Source organism: Grampus griseus (assembly GCF_964374135.1).
Source record: "Grampus griseus genome assembly, chromosome: 1".
Taxonomy (NCBI): Eukaryota; Metazoa; Chordata; class Mammalia; order Artiodactyla; family Delphinidae; genus Grampus; species Grampus griseus.
Genome location: NC_139017.1, coordinates 32031250 through 32048866, shown reverse-complemented (window position 1 = coordinate 32048866; position 17617 = coordinate 32031250). Strand labels below are relative to the sequence as shown.

The 17617-nt window shown below is 38.3% G+C and overlaps 2 protein-coding genes across 4 annotated transcripts in view; both read left to right on the top strand.

The window, feature by feature from the left end:
* Positions 1-1888: 1888 nt before the first annotated feature.
* Positions 1889-17617, top strand: part of LOC309822795 (torsin-1A-interacting protein 2-like) — a 36928-nt gene continuing 21199 nt past the window's right edge. The window contains exon 1 of the mRNA XM_082654814.1: positions 1889-2020. The gene's annotated coding sequence lies outside the window, so the exon portion shown is untranslated. The remainder of the gene's footprint in view (positions 2021-17617) is intronic.
* LOC309822804 (torsin-1A-interacting protein 2) lies at positions 1899-16157 on the top strand. 3 transcript variants are annotated; one of them, XM_082654827.1, is made up of 3 exons: positions 1925-2020; positions 9120-9199; positions 13582-16157. In XM_082654827.1, exon 3 carries the CDS (start codon positions 14251-14253, stop codon positions 14644-14646), a length of 396 nt encoding a protein of 131 aa, XP_082510953.1. In that variant the 5' UTR covers positions 1925-2020; positions 9120-9199; positions 13582-14250; the 3' UTR covers positions 14647-16157. The 3 variants fall into 3 exon arrangements, with proteins under 3 accessions (XP_082510952.1, XP_082510953.1, XP_082510954.1); XM_082654826.1 differs by lacking the exon at positions 9120-9199 and having other exon boundaries at positions 1899-2020; XM_082654828.1 differs by lacking the exons at positions 1925-2020; positions 9120-9199 and adding an exon at positions 13018-13119.

The window sequence follows — 17617 nt, the reverse complement described above, 5'->3', positions numbered from 1 at the left end:
GCATGAGCTCCAGATGTTAAACAATTACTTTGGGAGTTTGAGATATGTAGAGGAATTCAGTGAATCAAAACAGAACAAGAGAAGAAATGATTACAACAAAGAATGTACTCATCAATTTAATTCATATATTTATTAAACACAGAATAGATGCTTAATAAATATATGAATTAAATTAATGAGTGTTCTTTACCCTGAGGGAATTTGCCATATACTAGGGAAGACAGATATACAAAAAATTATAATTCAGGTTAAATGACTGGCAATTTAAGGACCTAGCTATTAGGCCTAAGTCTAGAAATCTAATGTTCTTGACAATGGATTTCTAAATAAAGCAGCTTTTTTTTTTTTTTTTTTTTTTTTTTTTTTTTTGCGGTACGCGGGCCTCTCACTGTTGTGGCCTCTCCCCTTGCGGAGCACAGGCTCCGGACGCGCAGGCTCAGCGGCCATGGCTCACGGGCCCAGCCGCTCCGTGGCATGTGGGATCCTCCTGGACCGGGGCACAAACCCGTGTCCCCTGCATCGGCAGGCGGACTCTCAACCACTGCGCCACCAGGGAAACCCCAATAAGATAATTTTTGTACATGAGTTTTTTGTTTAGGGTAAGCAGAAATCCTGTTGTTTACTGAGAAAGCATTTATCAATTAATTGTACATAATATCCACACTTTTGATCAGAGAAATAACTTTGGGATTATATCTTAGTAGAAGGAGGAAACATTGTTATTTTTAATAAGGAAAAGATTGAAATATTAAATAAGAGGAAGTAAAGACAGTAGCTAGCTGCATTTATTCCCCATCCTCACAAGTGATAGAAAAAATACTTTAAAGACGGTTAATACAAATGAAAATGTCTAGAAATGAAGTGATTAGAATATAAGTCTTCCACTTATTCTTTGTTGAATTAGAAATTGCAGTCAATTAAACAGCGTCTAAGAATGTTCCCAAATCCCGTGTCTTCTGCCAAAAAAAGGATGGTTGAGAGGTGAAGACACCAAAAAATCAGTTACATGAAGAATCAGTAATCCAGTAAATTATTGAGCTAGTGCTATGTACTAGGCAAACCCTGTTCTAGGTGCTGGGGATACAGCAGTAAAAGAAGAGACCAGAAGGCAACCCTCCCTGCCTTCTAGGCTTTTATATTCTATGGGAGTCAGATAAAAATCAAAATAAGTACAATAGTGTGTTGGTCAGGAGTGTTATGGGGAAAAATCAGGAAAGGGGAAGTGAGATTTATGTGAGTAGATTTCTTCTATGTTGTATTGAATTGGTGCAGGTCAGGAACAGGACTTTTAGACTTACTTGACTTTGCCCTTAACCAATTATGTGTTCTTGCGTAAATTGCTTGCCATCTCTCAATTTTCATTTTTATAAAATTAATAGATTAAGATAATAGCTATTTTTTATTCATCATTTACTAATGTCGTTTAGTAGACACTGTTATGTACATTAGCTCATTTACTCACAACCACCTTATGAGGTACTATGTATGTAGCGTTGTCTGCATTTGACAAGAGCAAACTCGGGCTTAGATGCAACTCCTTTGAGGACATGCACCTCGTAATGGTAGAGGCCGGCTTCTAAGTCAAGTCTGACTGGTGCTTGCCAGTATCATTGGCTAGTACCTCTCACTGTGTTGGTTCCATTAGTTCCTCGAGCCTATGAACTTTAGGTCTTTATGAGGGTTTAGGGACCTCCAGGGTCTTGCAGGGATGCCTGCCTCCGGGTCTGGTAGCAGCCTGAGAACGCGGGGAGGCTTGCGGTTCTGCCGCTGCACTCACCGCACCTCCAGCCTCCAGCTCGGCCGCTGGCCGCCTGCGGGGAGGAGGGGCCGGCGCCTACCAGTCCCAGCATTCCGCGGGCGCCTACCCTCCCTGCGGAGGTCGCGGTCACGTGGGCAGGGACGGGACGACATTCTGTTCCGCCGCGTCCGAGGGGTGCAGCTCAGCGTTGTGGAGCAGAAAGAACACTCTAAGGGCTCTCCTGACATTGACAGTCGACGATTTAAAACCCCGCTAGAATTTGTAAGTAAAATTTGTATACAACTTTTCCATGTTTTAATATTTGATCTGATACCTTCTTTTTAAATATCTTTCAGAAACGGTCCTTCCCCACCCCCACCTCTTTACCGCAAAAACCTTAAACGGAGCAGGTTGGAGGTATATTTTTGTTTTGGAGTGAAAAAAGAGAAACAGAATCATATAAACATTAAACAGAATAAGGTGGGAATAAATGTTTGGTTTGGACTTTGAGACGAGAAGCAGAATTCCTATAAGGTTCAAATGTAAACGGGAAATCTACCAGTGCAGGTGTTGATTACTCCCTTTACCTTCATGCTTAACAGGATCCCATCATTCGTCTTTTTAATCTTTATAAGATAGTGTCCGCGTTCCCCCGCCGCCGCCCCTCCATCCCTCACTTGCCACCCCTGCCTTTTAGCCTTTATGGTGCTAAAAAGAGAGAAGTTTTAGTAAGACCCTGCAATTACCAATTAATTACATATTATATATGTAGTCCCAATTGTATTTCATACCCGAGAAAGTTTACCCCTTTTTCCTTCCTTCAAAAAAGTTTACTCTCTACTTAATCAGTAGTGCTTAATTGTTAAACTTTATACACAGTTACAGAAATCAGTTAATCTGATTCAACACACTGTTTCAATTTTACCTGTCTTTAGGTTTTAAAACATTTTATTTTGGATCTATATGAGAGATCCTTTCCTTGTCTCTGTTTGTTAAGAATTAGGGCTGTGGCTGTTATCCGTATTTATCAGTTTTGTTTTTCAAGCACAGGATTACTATATAAATGGTCAGTGGGAAATACTCTAATTTAAAAAGGAACTTACTGGTAGAGGAACTAAAAATTTTCCTGGAAGCCTTTGTGTGGATTAGAACGGTTTGAAAACTGACATTTGCTGTGAAAACTTTGGGAGTCTCTCCTGAGTAATGCTTATGCTGAATGCAGAGCCCAGAACTTGATTACCACTTTTACTCTGGTTTATCGTAACCATAAGTGACTCAGTTCAGCTCTACTTCACTTGTTTTTCTTCCTAGTGTAGAGATAATACTAGCCTGAGAGCTTCTATAAGTAACAAATAAAGTAAGAAGAATTTAGCTAATTATTTGAGGATTATTGGGTATTTAAATAATGTATAGCGTCTTGTATGTAATTTATTTTTGCGTAGGCGGTAATTTTAAACTGTATACCATGGAAATCCACATTTCTCTGAAGTGCCACTTGAATTTCCTGAAGGAAAGTTTGCTGAGAGAAGCCTTGTCTGCTTTATGCTGTTTTTCATTTTTCATTTAGAATTTTAATTGTGTTAAAATTTCGTTAATAGTCTATATTTTATAATGACTACTGTGTCCCACAAGAGATAAGTCAATATAGTGATTATACTTTATCGTAAGTTTTGCACAGCAAATCAAGCATTTGTGAATAAAGAAAGATGTCTCCAACATTGGTTATGAGCGTAGACTTCGGAGTCAGAGCTGAGTTTGAATTCCTGTTCTGTCAATTTGTGGCTTGGGCAGGTTGCTTTATCTCTCTGAGCCCATTACCTCATCTTTAAAGTGGAGAGTCATAGGGTTATTTGGAATATTAAATGGGTTTAAGGACTCAATAAGTGGAAACAGTTATTACTAATTGGACTACTTTCTTCTTTACTAATATTAAAGGAAGTGGCACATGGTTTTGATAATCAAAATAGAAAGGAAGAAAATTCACCAATAATTCCACTACCTGAACAAATCAAATTGTTTTTATTTTTATATACTCTTCTTTAGCTCTTGATCATGGGTGTACATAATGTAAATATAATAACATTTTTGCCAAAAGGCAAATTTAAAACATTAATTTGTAAACTTCTGAGGGTTTTGTTTTAATTATATAAATAGAGCTCTCTGGTTCTGCCTTTATTTTGATCTACTAGTGAAGAAACAGCAGAACTTTCCTTTAGCACAGTGTCCACTTGCTTTCCCCATTCCGAAAAATAAAACGTCTAGTTGCACTTCTACTTAACAGTTCAAATAATAATAAACACATCCTGAGACTTCTTTTGTGCCCCCATAGCGGTAAGTGCTGCACATTATCACTTTAACCCTCATAATGCTTCTTTCATCTGGGTAGTTATTCCACTTTGTGGTTAAGAAAACCAGGGAAATAGAGCAGAGTTCACCAAGTCAGGTGCTGGAGCAGTCATTCAGGCCTAGGCAGTCTGACTTTAGAGGACTGTGCTGGGAGGATTTCATATTTATAGATTCACTATATGGATGTTGAGTCATATATGTAGGCAGGAGATGGTCCTGCAGGCTGACTTAAACTTCTTTGTATAAGAGTAACAATATTTGTACTTTATAACTACCATGACCACCACATGTAAAAAAAATTTTGTAGGAAAACAAGAGTAGGGAAGTGTTCAGTGCCTTAACAGATGAGGCATTCACCTATAGTTTTATTAGTTGTGGCAGTAAAAATATAATTTATGCACAAGTTATTAAGAGTAAATTTTCCCTTTTTTTATTAGGGATAGATATAGTAAACATAGGGTTTATAGTGATGGAAAGCTAACTCTTCTTCATTAAAGCAGTGTTTCATGTTTCTTAAATTTTATAGTGAGCATCAGAATCATCTGGTGAGCCTGTTAAAACAAATTCCTGCACCAGACCCTCAAAGATTCTAGTCTGGTAGGTCTGGGGTGGGTCCCAAGAGTTTGCATTTCTAATAGGTTCCCAGGTGATGCTAATGATTTCCAGCTAATGAGTTTAGTAAGGAAACAAATAATAGTGGGGGTTGTCCAAATTGTTGACCCGATGGTGAAACCCCAGTAGCAATGAGCACCCAGCTCTTGTTTTTAAACACTATCCTCTGATAAAAGGAACTAGGATTTTTTTTTTTTTTTTTTTTTGAGACGTACTTGATTCCAGGTCTGAGTCAGGGAAAATACAAGGTGAGCCTGGAACATCTTGTGGTGCTTGAAATTAAGTAAATGCTCAAAAAGGTTTGGGAGCTTGTTGAAAGGACACAGGAGGAACTTGAAGGAGCTTGATGGCCAAAGTTGGAACAACCTGAGTAATAAAATGAGTAATGGTAGTACTGGATTTTAACCCATAGAATAAAGTAAAGTAAGTGGCCATGAGTCCATACTGACATAGTTGATAAATAAATAGAATTCAAGAAGGGACAGCTCTTTCTTAGAGAAGAATTCCAATGAGTAAACATGGTAAAAAGGAAACAAAATCACTATTAGACAAACAGCCGCGTAGTAATTATTGCAGATAAAATCTACCTATAATACTGGTAGGTGAAATTTTGAGGAAAATCAGGGTATTTGCATAGTCTCAAAATATCTCCCCAATATAATTATTAGCTACAAAGGAAAAATAGTAACTTGACAGTGGAGATACTGTGTTAACCAACTGATTGAGGTTAACATCACCAGTAATAAGACATACAGACATCATGACCCCAGTGATATGATGCACTTAGAAGGACTCAACATCATTTCTGTGGTGTTATTCTTGCCAAAAATGCATAAACTCTTTATCTTTCTACTCACAAATTGAGGGACATTGTACAAAGTAACTGGCTAGTACTTTTCAAAAGTGTAAAGGTCACAAAGACCAGGGAAAGTCACAGATAATTAGAGACAGAAACTGTCACGGATTGGAGACTCAGGAGAATTGACAACTAAATGCAGTGGTGGATCCCAGATTGGACTATGGAACAGAAAAGGGACATTAGTGGAGAAACTGGTACAATTCGAGCAGTCTGTAGTTTAGTTAATTGACTTGTACCAATGTTAATTTCTTGGTTTTGTAACTGTATTTTATGAGATGTTGACTTTAGGAGAAACTGGGTAAAGGGTATAAGGAACTCTCTGCACTATTTTTGCAACTTTTCTACAAGTTTAAAATTCGTTCAAAATAAAACATTTAATAACAATGTGCTGGCTTCCTGTAGATACTAAAGATGATTAGAGGAGTTGAGCTAAAACTGGGAATCAGTTATGCCACCCACTGTTGGAAATCGTAGCAAACTCTTTGATCTTTGTGTGTTGCTTTTTGCCTCTGCGTGGGTCAGCCTAAATGTGAAATGCAAATCGAGGGAGTAAGAAGGGTAAGAAGGAAAGGAAATTTTTTCTCTATCCTCAGAAAAAATTTATATCTGAACTGCTCCAGACATCCAGTCCCTATATAAGAAACAGTTCCCTAAGAAAGTAAGTAGAGTGCTTTTTGTTTCTAGTTTTTAGTACTTTCTCAACCTCCCCTTCAAAAATATGGAATAAGTACTATTTAGTGAAAACACTGGGAAATGAGTGGGAAATCTTGAAAATAATAATCCTGGCATATTATGACAATGGATATGGTGCAGAGGCGTGGGCAAGACTTAGATACTTAGTTTTCAACACAGACACAAATAGCTGATACAAGTATATAAATACCTAACCTTAGCACTAGGTCTCACTGTTGAAAACTGCATATTAACTTTAAAGGTTTGGCTGCTGGTGTTTTAAATTGAAACTGTAAATAGAATTTGAACCATGGACTTTTGTCCATTGGGGCAAAGTAGATTGAAGTGCACCAGTAAAATTTTAAACCAGTTGTTCCCCTTTATGGAATGCCAGCAATGCACACACACACCTGTTATGTTTGTCAGTTCCTTTTTTTTTTTGTTATTTTTATTTTTGGCTTCGCCGCAAGGCTTGTGGGATCTTAGTTCCCCAAGCAGGGATTGAACCCAGGTCCTCGACAGTGAGAGCTCGGAGTCCTAACCACTGGACTGCCAGGGAGTTCCCTGTTTCTCAACTCCTGGGTGACTCAAGATCATATTTTTTGTTTGGCTTATCTATTTTCGTAAGAGGGAACAGTGTGTGTGCTCAACAGTGTTGAAGATTGTGCCTTCTCTCTGTGATCTCAAGACTGCCAAATTAAAAGTAGTTCCTCACAAAACAGGCTGAAACCTTTTTTCAGGAGCATGTATTTTCATAATATATTTTAAGCAAAGAATTATTTTAGATTATGTGAATTTAAAAAGAAGAGTGATTCTTTTTTTTCATACTCCTTAATCTCCCAACATCTAAATTCAGAACTAGTTAATGAAATATGAAGCTCTTGAGATTTCACTTCGTGTGTGAAACTTATCAGAGAAGCTGTCTCATACAAAAAATAGTTTTGATTATTGAGTAGTGTTAGAATAAATTATTCCATGGGAGAAAATATTTAAAATGGAAATGCAAGAAAATTTAGAGTATTTATATTTTTTCTGTGTGTCTGTTCTTTTGATTTTATATATCATATGAGGACTTGGCTGAGGCTGAAGTTTAAGTGATATATTTGCCTGGAGCAGTCATCCCAGTCCTGACTCAATCTGAAACTTATATTATCCTATCACTAAAAAGAACAAGAGGGACTTCCCTGCTGATGCAGTGGATAGGACTCCAAGCTCCCAATGCAGGGGGCCCAGGTTCGATCCCTGGTCAGGGAACCAGATACCACATGCATGCCACAACTAAGGAGCCCAGCTGTCACAACTAAGACCCATTGCAACCAAATAAATAAATATTCTAAATAAATAAATAAAAAGAACAAGAGAATTTTTGTTTATCAGAGGCAGATTTGAGCTAGCTTACTAACATCAATTCAGGAAATAGCGAAGAATGATACAGACTCAATATTTAGAGATGCTAATTATTTAATATGTATTAAGCTGCCATCATTAATAGTGTAAATTTCACTGGTTTGAATAGAACTGCATTTTCTATTTTGATGTTAAAGTGCTTATTTTCTAAATTTTCCTCTAATAAATCTACAGGATGAAACTTAAATTTACTTTAGTTCTCATACACAAAAAGTCTGATCTGGGAAGTTCCCTGTTGGTGCAGTGCTAAGGACTTGCCACTTTCACTGCCAAGGCCCAGGGTCAATTTCTGGTCGGGGAACTAAGATCCCACAAGCCACGCAACGCAGCCCAAAAAAAAAAAAAAATCTGATAGAAAATATTTGTGAAAAAAAATTCAGAAAGTTCCAAAAAGCAAAACTTGAACTTGCTGTGCTCTGGCAGCTATTTACATAGCATTTACATTACATTAGGTATTATAAGTAATCTTGAGATGATTTAAAGTATACAGCAGGATGTGCATGGGTTATATGCAGATACTACGCCATTTTATGTAAGGGACTTGAGTGTCCCTCTGGTCCTTGCATTTTGGTATCTGTGGGTGGTCCTGGAATGAATCCCCCACTGATACTGAAAGATGACTGTATAGCATTTATGTGGTAGGGAAGCCCTTTAAATTTGTTTTTTGCCCACTGTTGTTGGCTGCAAGGTTCGCTTGAAGATAAGGACATTCCAACTTCTGTGGGCCTTCCTGAATTTCCTGTGATCTCTACAGGCAGTCTTTTTATATCTATCGAAAAGCTCTTAGCCTTTACCTAAAGCATTGGTTCCAATCTGGATTCCCTCGACATCTGGAAGCTCTGTAAGATTTTTCTCTCTGTATGTATAGTATTTGGCATTGGGCCTAGTACGTGGCAGTTTCCTCAATAACTTAAACAATAATCAGTTGAGTAATGGTGGTTCCCAAGGTATTTTTTGCATTTCTACCAGCCTGGTGGTAATCATACATTTACCTCAGATCAACCACTTTTTTTTTTTTTTCCCCCCAGATCAACCACTTTTGACTTAAGCTAATGGAGTTGAGGAAGGAAACAAATCCAGAGTAGCCGAAATCTCTCTGACTTTATGTTATAGGCATTTTGAATATTATCTGTAATTTAAAATATTGAAAATTTCTAAATCAGGGCTATTAACACTAGTTTTTTTCTTGTTTTTATTAGAAGTTCTGATTGGCAGACCTACATGTCTAATTAATAAAATGAGAAAACGAAGTTATTACAAGAATGGTAGTTGTTCAGGGATCCTTCCATATTGAGATCTGGGGAGGGGGGTGCCAGGAATAAAAATTGCCTTTGATGGTAAAATGATTAGGAACCATTCATGCCCAATGGTTCTGAACCATTCCTTTGGGAATCTAAAAGTGTGTACAATTGACCTTTGAACAACACAGTTTGAATTGTGTGGGTCCACTTACATGCAGATTTTTTTCAACAATAAATATTTCAGTACTACACGGTCTGTGGTTGATTGAATCCGAGGATGCAGAACGATGGCTACAGAGGAACTGCATATACGAAGGGCTGACTGTAAGTTACATGCAGATTTTTGATTACTTGAAGGTTGGTACCCCTAACCCCCACGTTGTTCAAGGATCAGCTGTACTCTCTTTCCAGAAAAAAATGCACATGTGTACATAAAAAAATTTATATGTAATTTCAGGGGATTTAGGACTCCCTGAAATGTATCCTGGATTTTTTTGTGTGAAAGTGGAAAATTATGGGAGAGAGTTTCTCCCACCCCCACTTTAATATAATACACACAATTGAAGAGTATCCTGTAGCTTTGCAAATAGCTTATGAAAGGGTTTTCTAAAACTCAACAGTCACTGCTTCAGAAAGGCAGTGTCTTATAGTGGTTAAGAGTACAGGCTCTGGAACCAATCTTCTTGAATTCAAATACTGATTTCTCTACAAAGACCTGTGTGGCTCTGGGCAAGTTGCTCAGCCTCTCTGTTTCTTTAACTATAGAGTGGATTATTGTAAGAATTACATGAGTTAATAGATGTAAAATGTATTACATGTATTAGAACAGATAGTGACGCTCAATAAGTATTAGCTATTATTATTATTATTATCTTGTGGACTTCCCTGGTGGTCCAGTGGTTAAGACTGCAATTCCACTGTAGGGGGCGCAGGTTCAATCCTTGATTGGGAACTAAGATCCCCATATGCTCCATGCGTGGCCAAAAAAAAAAAAAAAAGTATTATTTCAGAGATGGAGTTTTTCTGTTGAATATCTGGCCAAGTGAAGTTCTTTTCCATTAGGTAGCCTAATGGAAAAATTAATTCCATTAATTAACATTAGGTAGGCCTCTTTTACCTTATTTCTTTTTTCTTTCCATAGAGATTTTTAAAAATTGAAGTATAGTTGATTTACAATATATTTTGTTACTTTATTTCCATGAAGAGATAGTTGCTTCCAATATTATGAGAAAAACAAAGATCCATGTCTTTCTGTAGGACTCCTGTTTTCCTCAGTCACCCACTTTGCCTCTGAGCAGAGTAACTGCTCCTGGTCTTCTTGTCCACAGGGTGAAAGTTGGTTTTGCCTATTAATCTCTTTTTCTAGCCCACTGCTATTTTCCACTCTTTTCTTTTTTTAATTATAAAATATTGAATAGAGATTGGGATTAACGTATACACACTACTATATATAAAATAGATAACTAATAAGAACCTACTGTATAGCACAGGGAACTAACTCTATTCAGTACTCTGTAATGATCTATTTAGGAAATGAATCTAAAAAAGAGTGGATATATGTAGATGTATAACTGATCCACTTTGCTGTACACCTGAAACTAACACAACATCGTAAATCACCTGTACTCCAATAAAAATTAAAAGTTACAAAAAGTAAAAATGAAGACAGAAGTAGAAAAAAATAAAATATTGAATAGAGATTATGTAAACTATTATGATTTATGATGCATTCTTGTACCTCCAGCCATTCAAAGAAAAAATGTTTACAGTTATCTTTGAAATACTCTGTATGCCTTTCTCAATCCCATTCCCTTCCCTATCCCATCAAAGGTAATAGTTATCCTTGTACTTATCCTTTTTTTTTAGCTTTATTGCATTTATTCCTAAGCAATATATTGAAACTTTATGTAAATGGAAACTATATAAGAGAGTGAGTATGTGTGTATTCTTCTGCTACTTGCTCTTTATATTTCAGCTCAATATTCTTGAGTTTCATCTATGTCTGTGTGGGACTATCTCAATTTTTTTAATCCATTCTACTGTCTTGGGCATTTTGGTTGTTATTTTGCTGTTATACAAAGAACTACCTTGAATATTTTTATTCATGTTTTTAAATAAACGTGTAATTTTCTCTAGGGTAGTTACCTGAGACTACTCTCAGGTAATTACTGAGTTACAGGAAGTGCACATCCTCAGCTTTACCTGATAATGCCAAATTAATTCCAAAAGTGGTTATACTAATTTATGCTCCTAGTGTTAGGGTATAAGGATTCAAATTACTCTATAGTCTCATTATTTATTCATTCAAGAAATGTTTATTGGGTATGTACAGCAGTAAATAAAAACAAAACACCCTACTCTTGGAGTTTAGGTTTTAGTAGAGACAAATAGCTAAAATATTTAATATCAAAATGGTACATGTTTAATGGGAAAAAAAGTAAAGAAGAGAAGGGGATATTATCTTACTGCTGTCAGAGCCATATGGGGATTAGAGACTATAAGAGGATGAAGTATAACCAGGAAGCTCTGGGCTCCATGTGGTGATTGACATAAAAAGAGGTACAGGTGTGATGAGATTGGTTGGTCCTCAGGCTTTCAAGCAGATAATGGTAGTGAAGCTTGTGAGGCTGGGGGGGGGGGTAGTTCGAGAATCTTGCCAGGAGTATTTTCAGGAAGGAATGAGTTAGGAGGCTGGTAATAGGTGATCTTATTCTGAGCATTTAGTGCTTTGGAGCCCTGTTTTGACTCCCCTCTTGCCCATTGTGGTTTGGAGGATGAGGGGAGGGGTGGTCTTGTCGGGAACATATGGAACACTAGATTGCTCTTGATTCAGGAATACTTGGAGCTCTAGTCTTGCTTAACTCTTGAAGATAGAGAAATGAAGGTTGGGGGAAGGCCATGCTTCATTCTGAGCATTTGGAGCTTAGGGAATGGAGCTTTAGCCAACAGAGATGTGGAGTTTGAGGGGAGGGTAGTCTTGCCTAGAGTATATAGAGCCCACATTGTCAAACTTGTTAATTTTTGCCAGTCTGGTGGATGTGAAATACAGTATCTTGTTGTGGTTTTAATTGAATTTCCCCTTTTCTTTCTGGAAACCCAAAATTCTATACCTTTTCAATGTCAGACTTAGTCATATAACTTTACTACTAACTTCTGTGATAAACCCCACAATCATGTGGGTTTTATTCATCATCTATTTGTTTCATGTACTAGACATCCAAGATTTCCCAGTTCAACAACTGAAACTTTTACTGTAGTGGCTCTTGACAGTAGACGCTCAGGGAAATCTGTTATACTCTATGTTGTCACCACAAAGGTCAGGAACCCTACTTTCTGTTCACTCTGCCTGAGGAGCTGAGTTGGTAATCTTCATGCATACTGTCACCTAACCTCAAAAAACACATCAGTGTATCTACACTGATTCTATCCCACCCCATCCGGGGCTCCCATCAGACTATTGACCCCAGGTTGCAGCACTGGCAGAGGCTGCTCTTCAGTTGTCTTTTAAAGTTGCCGTTTTAAAATCTGAGAATCACAGCTGCTATTGATAGTCTGTAAGGAAAATGCTTTGGCTGATCACAGCTAAGGGTTATAACTCCCTCTGCTTTTCAGGTTATATCTTTTTTTTTTTTTTCGCGGTACATGGGCCTCTCATCGTTGTGACCTCTCCTGTTGTGGAGCACAGGCTCCGGACGCGCAGGCTCAGTGGCCATGGCTCACGGGCCCAGCTGCTCCGCGGCATGTGGGATCTTCGCGGACCGGGGCACAAACCCGTGTCCCCTGCATCGGCAGGCGGACTCTCAACCACTGCGCCACCAGGGAAGCCCCAGGCTATATCTTTATACAGTTTTAACACTCACATCTTCCCCAGTGTCCCTTAGTGCTCTCACAGGATCAGGCCTCAGAATTCACAAAAGAACACTGGAGAAAGGCAGACTATATATTGTGCTCTGGTGATCTGTGGCACTTCCTAGGTGCCTGTCTAGTTGTTCCATGCATCCTGCTCTACCCTACCTTGTTTACTTGTTACATTCAGTGTCATGAAGGAGTACAAAGATGATGAAAGCATCTGTAAATTCCAACTGATTTACTATATATTTTCCAAGAATAGCTCAGGACCGTGCCTTAATTGCCTTCTTAAACTTAAAATGCATATGAGCCTATAAAGGCAGATGTGGACAATGAGACGTGTCCCTTGTGTTTTCTTTTTCAGCCTTCAAAAGGATTTCATCCAACTTCCTATGGTTAGTTATTAAGAATATTATCTAATAATTTTGTAAGCTTTTCCCTGCATGGATTGAAGTCTGTTTTAGAAGGCTGTCACCATTGTTAATGTTATCCCACCCATTATGGGAGAACTATATATACGGCACCCATTTCACAGAAGAGAGACAAAAAATCTCAAAGTTTTACCACATTAACCATGATTATACAGACCTTATTATTCCCAAAGTTCCAAAGGAGTAGGAAAAAGAAATATATAGTCCTAAAATAAAATTAAGCTAATACAAACCTTAAATGAACCAAAATCCTCCCTGTTGCCCAATCAAGCATAAGAATAACTCCCAACAGATAAATTGGTTTGAACCCATATGAAGTTGTTATGGGGAAACCCATGAGACAATTCTCATCCAAATGCATGTTTCTAATAATATTGTGAGCAACTCAAAGCCCACATGAGTCGTCTGAAGTTTTATTATTTACAGGTATGTGAAGCATTCCCAGACCCTTCAACCAACTCAACAGCAGCTACTTCCCTGTGACTGGGTCCTGATTAAGGTCCTCCCAAGAAAGACTTCATTGGATCCACGCTCAAGAGGACTCTGCCAGGTTTTCCTGACCCCTCTACATCGCTATAAAGTGCCAAGGCCTTAAGACTTGGGTACGTGTATTACAACGGCAAGAGTGCCAGCGCCCACCAAAGACCCATTGGACCTGTCAGCTCCTCTGTTTCACCAAGCAGACATAATAACTTACCAGCAAAGCAGAGTAAGCCAGATGCCTCTGCATGATACCACCAGCTGATAACACACAAGAAAAAATAATTAACTTAGACTAGAACCCTATCTTTTCTTGAGAAGCTGGAATTTAAAGGAGCTATTCTGAGATCTATGCTGTTAGTAAGTGACTGATAACATAGACTGGATCAGTCCCTGAGTTCAGAGACTGGGTTGCAAGTGAGTGAAAAATAGACAACGAAATCTTGAAGAATTGCACAGAGGTGCAAGCCACATTTTACCCTCTCCAAGTAATGGTGGTTGGACTGAGAAAGTGCTAAACCAAACCTGTAATAGGACTGGTTGTTTGGGTGTCTCTCTTTATCATTGTTGCCTCTTACAGTTACATTGCTTTCTGTGTTGTCTCTCTAGGTCCCAATGTTCTCAGATAATTCACATTGCCCTGACTGTGGACAGCAGTGGTTCCCTAGTTTAGAACTAGGCCACTGGTTGTACCAAACTGAACTGGTTGAGAATGAATGTTACCAAGTATTCTTAGACCGTATTAACAGAGCTGATTATTGCCCTGAGTGTTATCCTGATAATCCTGCTAATAGAAGCCTTGTTCTTCCTTGGTCTTTCCCACTTGAGTGGGCTCCCCAAAATCTTACCAGGTGGACCTTTGAAAAAGCTTGCCACCCATTTCTTCTGGGTCCTCCACTGGTTAGAAAAAGGATACATGACTCTAGAGTTGCTGGTTTTAACCCTGCATTACAGTTAATCCTGACCAGAACAGATAAAACCTTGAACAAAAAACTTGGCCAAAGCAAATAACTTCTGAAACAGTCAAAATCATGGAGACTCTAGAGGGTTTTGTACTAGTAGCCCAAGGAAGATGGAAAAATGACTCCTTTCTATATCTGATCCAGACTGTCACTACTCTGGGAAACTGCTTAAATTGTTGTTGGATCTGCTTCCAGGGTCTGTGCATCTCTTCTTCAGCATGAATTTAATCAGTATTCCAAGCCAGATTGTTCATCTAGAACCTGACTAATCCATATCTCCTATGTTTTGGAATTAGCTTACTCCTAAAAATCTCCACAGCCTAATTATTGACGTTATTATGACATGGTAGTCCTGGAGGAGAAGCCCCATACTGTGTGTACTTTCATTATATTCTAGTGAAAACTTTTCTGGGAAAGCATCCTTGTAGCTGAATTCTAGATTATTCCAGTAAAACAACTAAACATTTTAATAATAAACTATATTGTTCTAAATTCCACCTCTTAAATATTAATCAGTGATAATTATATATATATATATAAAATTTATTCATATATAACCATTTATTCATCATTGGCTCTATTTAGCTCATCCTCAGTGTGGCTATGACGTTATCCATAACTGGTCACTGTCAGAGGAATCACATTCAGTCAGGCAGCACCTATATAGGTGACAATAAAAACATGCAGAAATGCCTCTGTCTACACTTCCTTGGCTCTACATAAGCAAGGACTATCCTGTCTTTGTGGTGACTGAACTTAGAATGTCCTCCCCTGGCAATGGAAAAGTACCTGTCCTAGGAGATAGGTGACGAAAGGAGTTACCCAGCTTGACTGCATATATATTATGAACAGTTTAGGGGAAGCATTTTTCTTAGAACTAAGAAGGTCTTACCTGACATTGGCCTCATTCTGGCCTTCACTTGTTCATAAGAATCATGAAACTAGAGTTCAGGTTAAGAAACTTAGAAAACATCTCAGAGGCCACTGAACAATTTAAAAATTCCACTTAAGATTCTAGATAATCCAGTGCTTGTGTAGCAACTCAACAATGTTCTCAAGGCCCCAGGTTCTTGCTATCTTTCCCCTCTGGGATCTTTAGCATATTGGCTTTTTGTCCTCATAGTTCTCACCGAGTATAATGTAGCTTGTTGCTGCTCCAGACATTTCAGTCCCAGTCAAAGGCTGGAAGTAAGGAGCAAAAAGCTTTCTCCTTTCAAGTCTGTGTCTTTTATTTGGGAAGAAGATCTTTCTCAAAAGTCCCTCACAGATTTTTTCTTACATCCTTGATTCACAAAGGAACCTGGGAAACCTGGCAGAGGGGAATGGAGTTGCACTGCCTGGGTAGGACACATTGTCTCCCCTAATAAAATCAGGGCTCTTTTAGGAAGGAAGAAGTAAGGAATGAATGGCTGTTTGTATGCAACAAATCATGCCTGCCACATGTTAAAAAGTCACTTGTTAGTCTGCTTAAAGAATGTACCCCAGAGATCTGCCCTGTATCTGCCTTATGTCTGTCATGATGGAAGTTCTCTTCTGTTCTATTGCTGAATAAACTGTGTGGACTGCTAAATTGAGTGAAGACTAATTAGTTTATCATTTACCATTGGTTAAGAACTACACTATCCTAAAGCTCTTTCTAAAAAGTGAAAATTTACTTTGAGGTATTGCTTTTGAGTGTGGTGTTATGATCAATATTATTGTCTCCTAAACTTTTTCAGACACATACCAAAAAGCACTACATGTGTGCAATTTTAAATATCGGCAAAATAGAGAAAGGGTCTTTGTTTTAACCAATCTCATTCTTAAATAGTAAGGACATATTAAATGGATTTATACAATTGGTTTTCAAATCAGTGCCTGGGTGAGCTTGTCAGAAATGCAAATTTTCCGATCTTACAGAAATTTTTATTCCTTAGATTGCTTGTGGGGCCCAGGTAGCTACATTTTACAAATAGTGCCTCAGGAGATTCTTATGCAGGTACTCTATGAACTATACTTTGAGAAATACCAGAGCAGCATATCCAGGGTATTTAGTTATCTGGCTTAAAAGAATAGGAAATGAGGGATTCCCTGGTGGCGCAGTGGTTGAGAGTCCGCCTGCCAATGCAGGGGACACGGGTTTGTGCCCCAGTCTGGGAAGATCCCACATGCCGCGGAGCGGCTGGGCCCGTGAGCCATGGCTGCTGGGCCTGCGCGTCCGGAGCCTGTGCTCCGCAACGGGAGAGGCCACAACAGTGAGAGAGAGGCCCGCGTATCACAAAAAAAAGAAAAGAATAGGAACTGAATACTCATAATACTGTAAGGTAGTGATAGTTATTGTACTTTGCCGGTGACATATAAAGAGGTTTCACATCAGAGTGAAGGTCACTGCTGATATTTCAGGTTGTAACTCAGTCATTTTTCTCAGCTGTGAGGAGGGCTCTATTGTAGCCCTCCTCAAAAACAGTTCTGTGTGTTGTCATTATAAGGTATGTGAGTATATAGGCAAGAGAAAGGAATCAAAAATACTAATTTTAATATTACATTAAGAAGGGTACTTTGCCTTCATACATGATTATCATTACATACCTGATATATGGTCAGCTCTCAGAACTAACATCATGGGGTAGAGTTCATAAAATTGAGCAAGGGAAAAAATTTAGAAAGCTTTGTAGCTTTTCAGCTTCGGTCTTTTTAAGTATGACTTTACTTGGCTTAAAATATTGCAGATTATTCTAAAATACTCTACTTCATAGTTATGAATAATGAATTTTAAAGTATAAGTGTATTCTTAAAATTCTCATGACAATTGATTCACTGTTTTGGATTATATGAGCCATAATAATCTATACTTCTGTACTGTAGGAGAGTTGATAATTACTTACACGTAATGGTGGCCATTTCTAGACTTCTAGAACTACTCTCTGTTATTTTAATGCAGACCTAGGAGTGGAAGTTTAATGGAAACTGTGTTGGGGCAACTGGAAAGTACCTACTAAAGCAGAGTCTGTCTTGAGTTGTGCGTGACTAAGTTAAGATTC

What these genes read in the sequence shown, in the direction of transcription:
- LOC309822804 (XM_082654826.1), top strand. Translation starts at nt 14,251, where the DNA reads ATGTTCTCAGATAATTCACATTGCCCTGACTGTGGACAGCAGTGGTTC.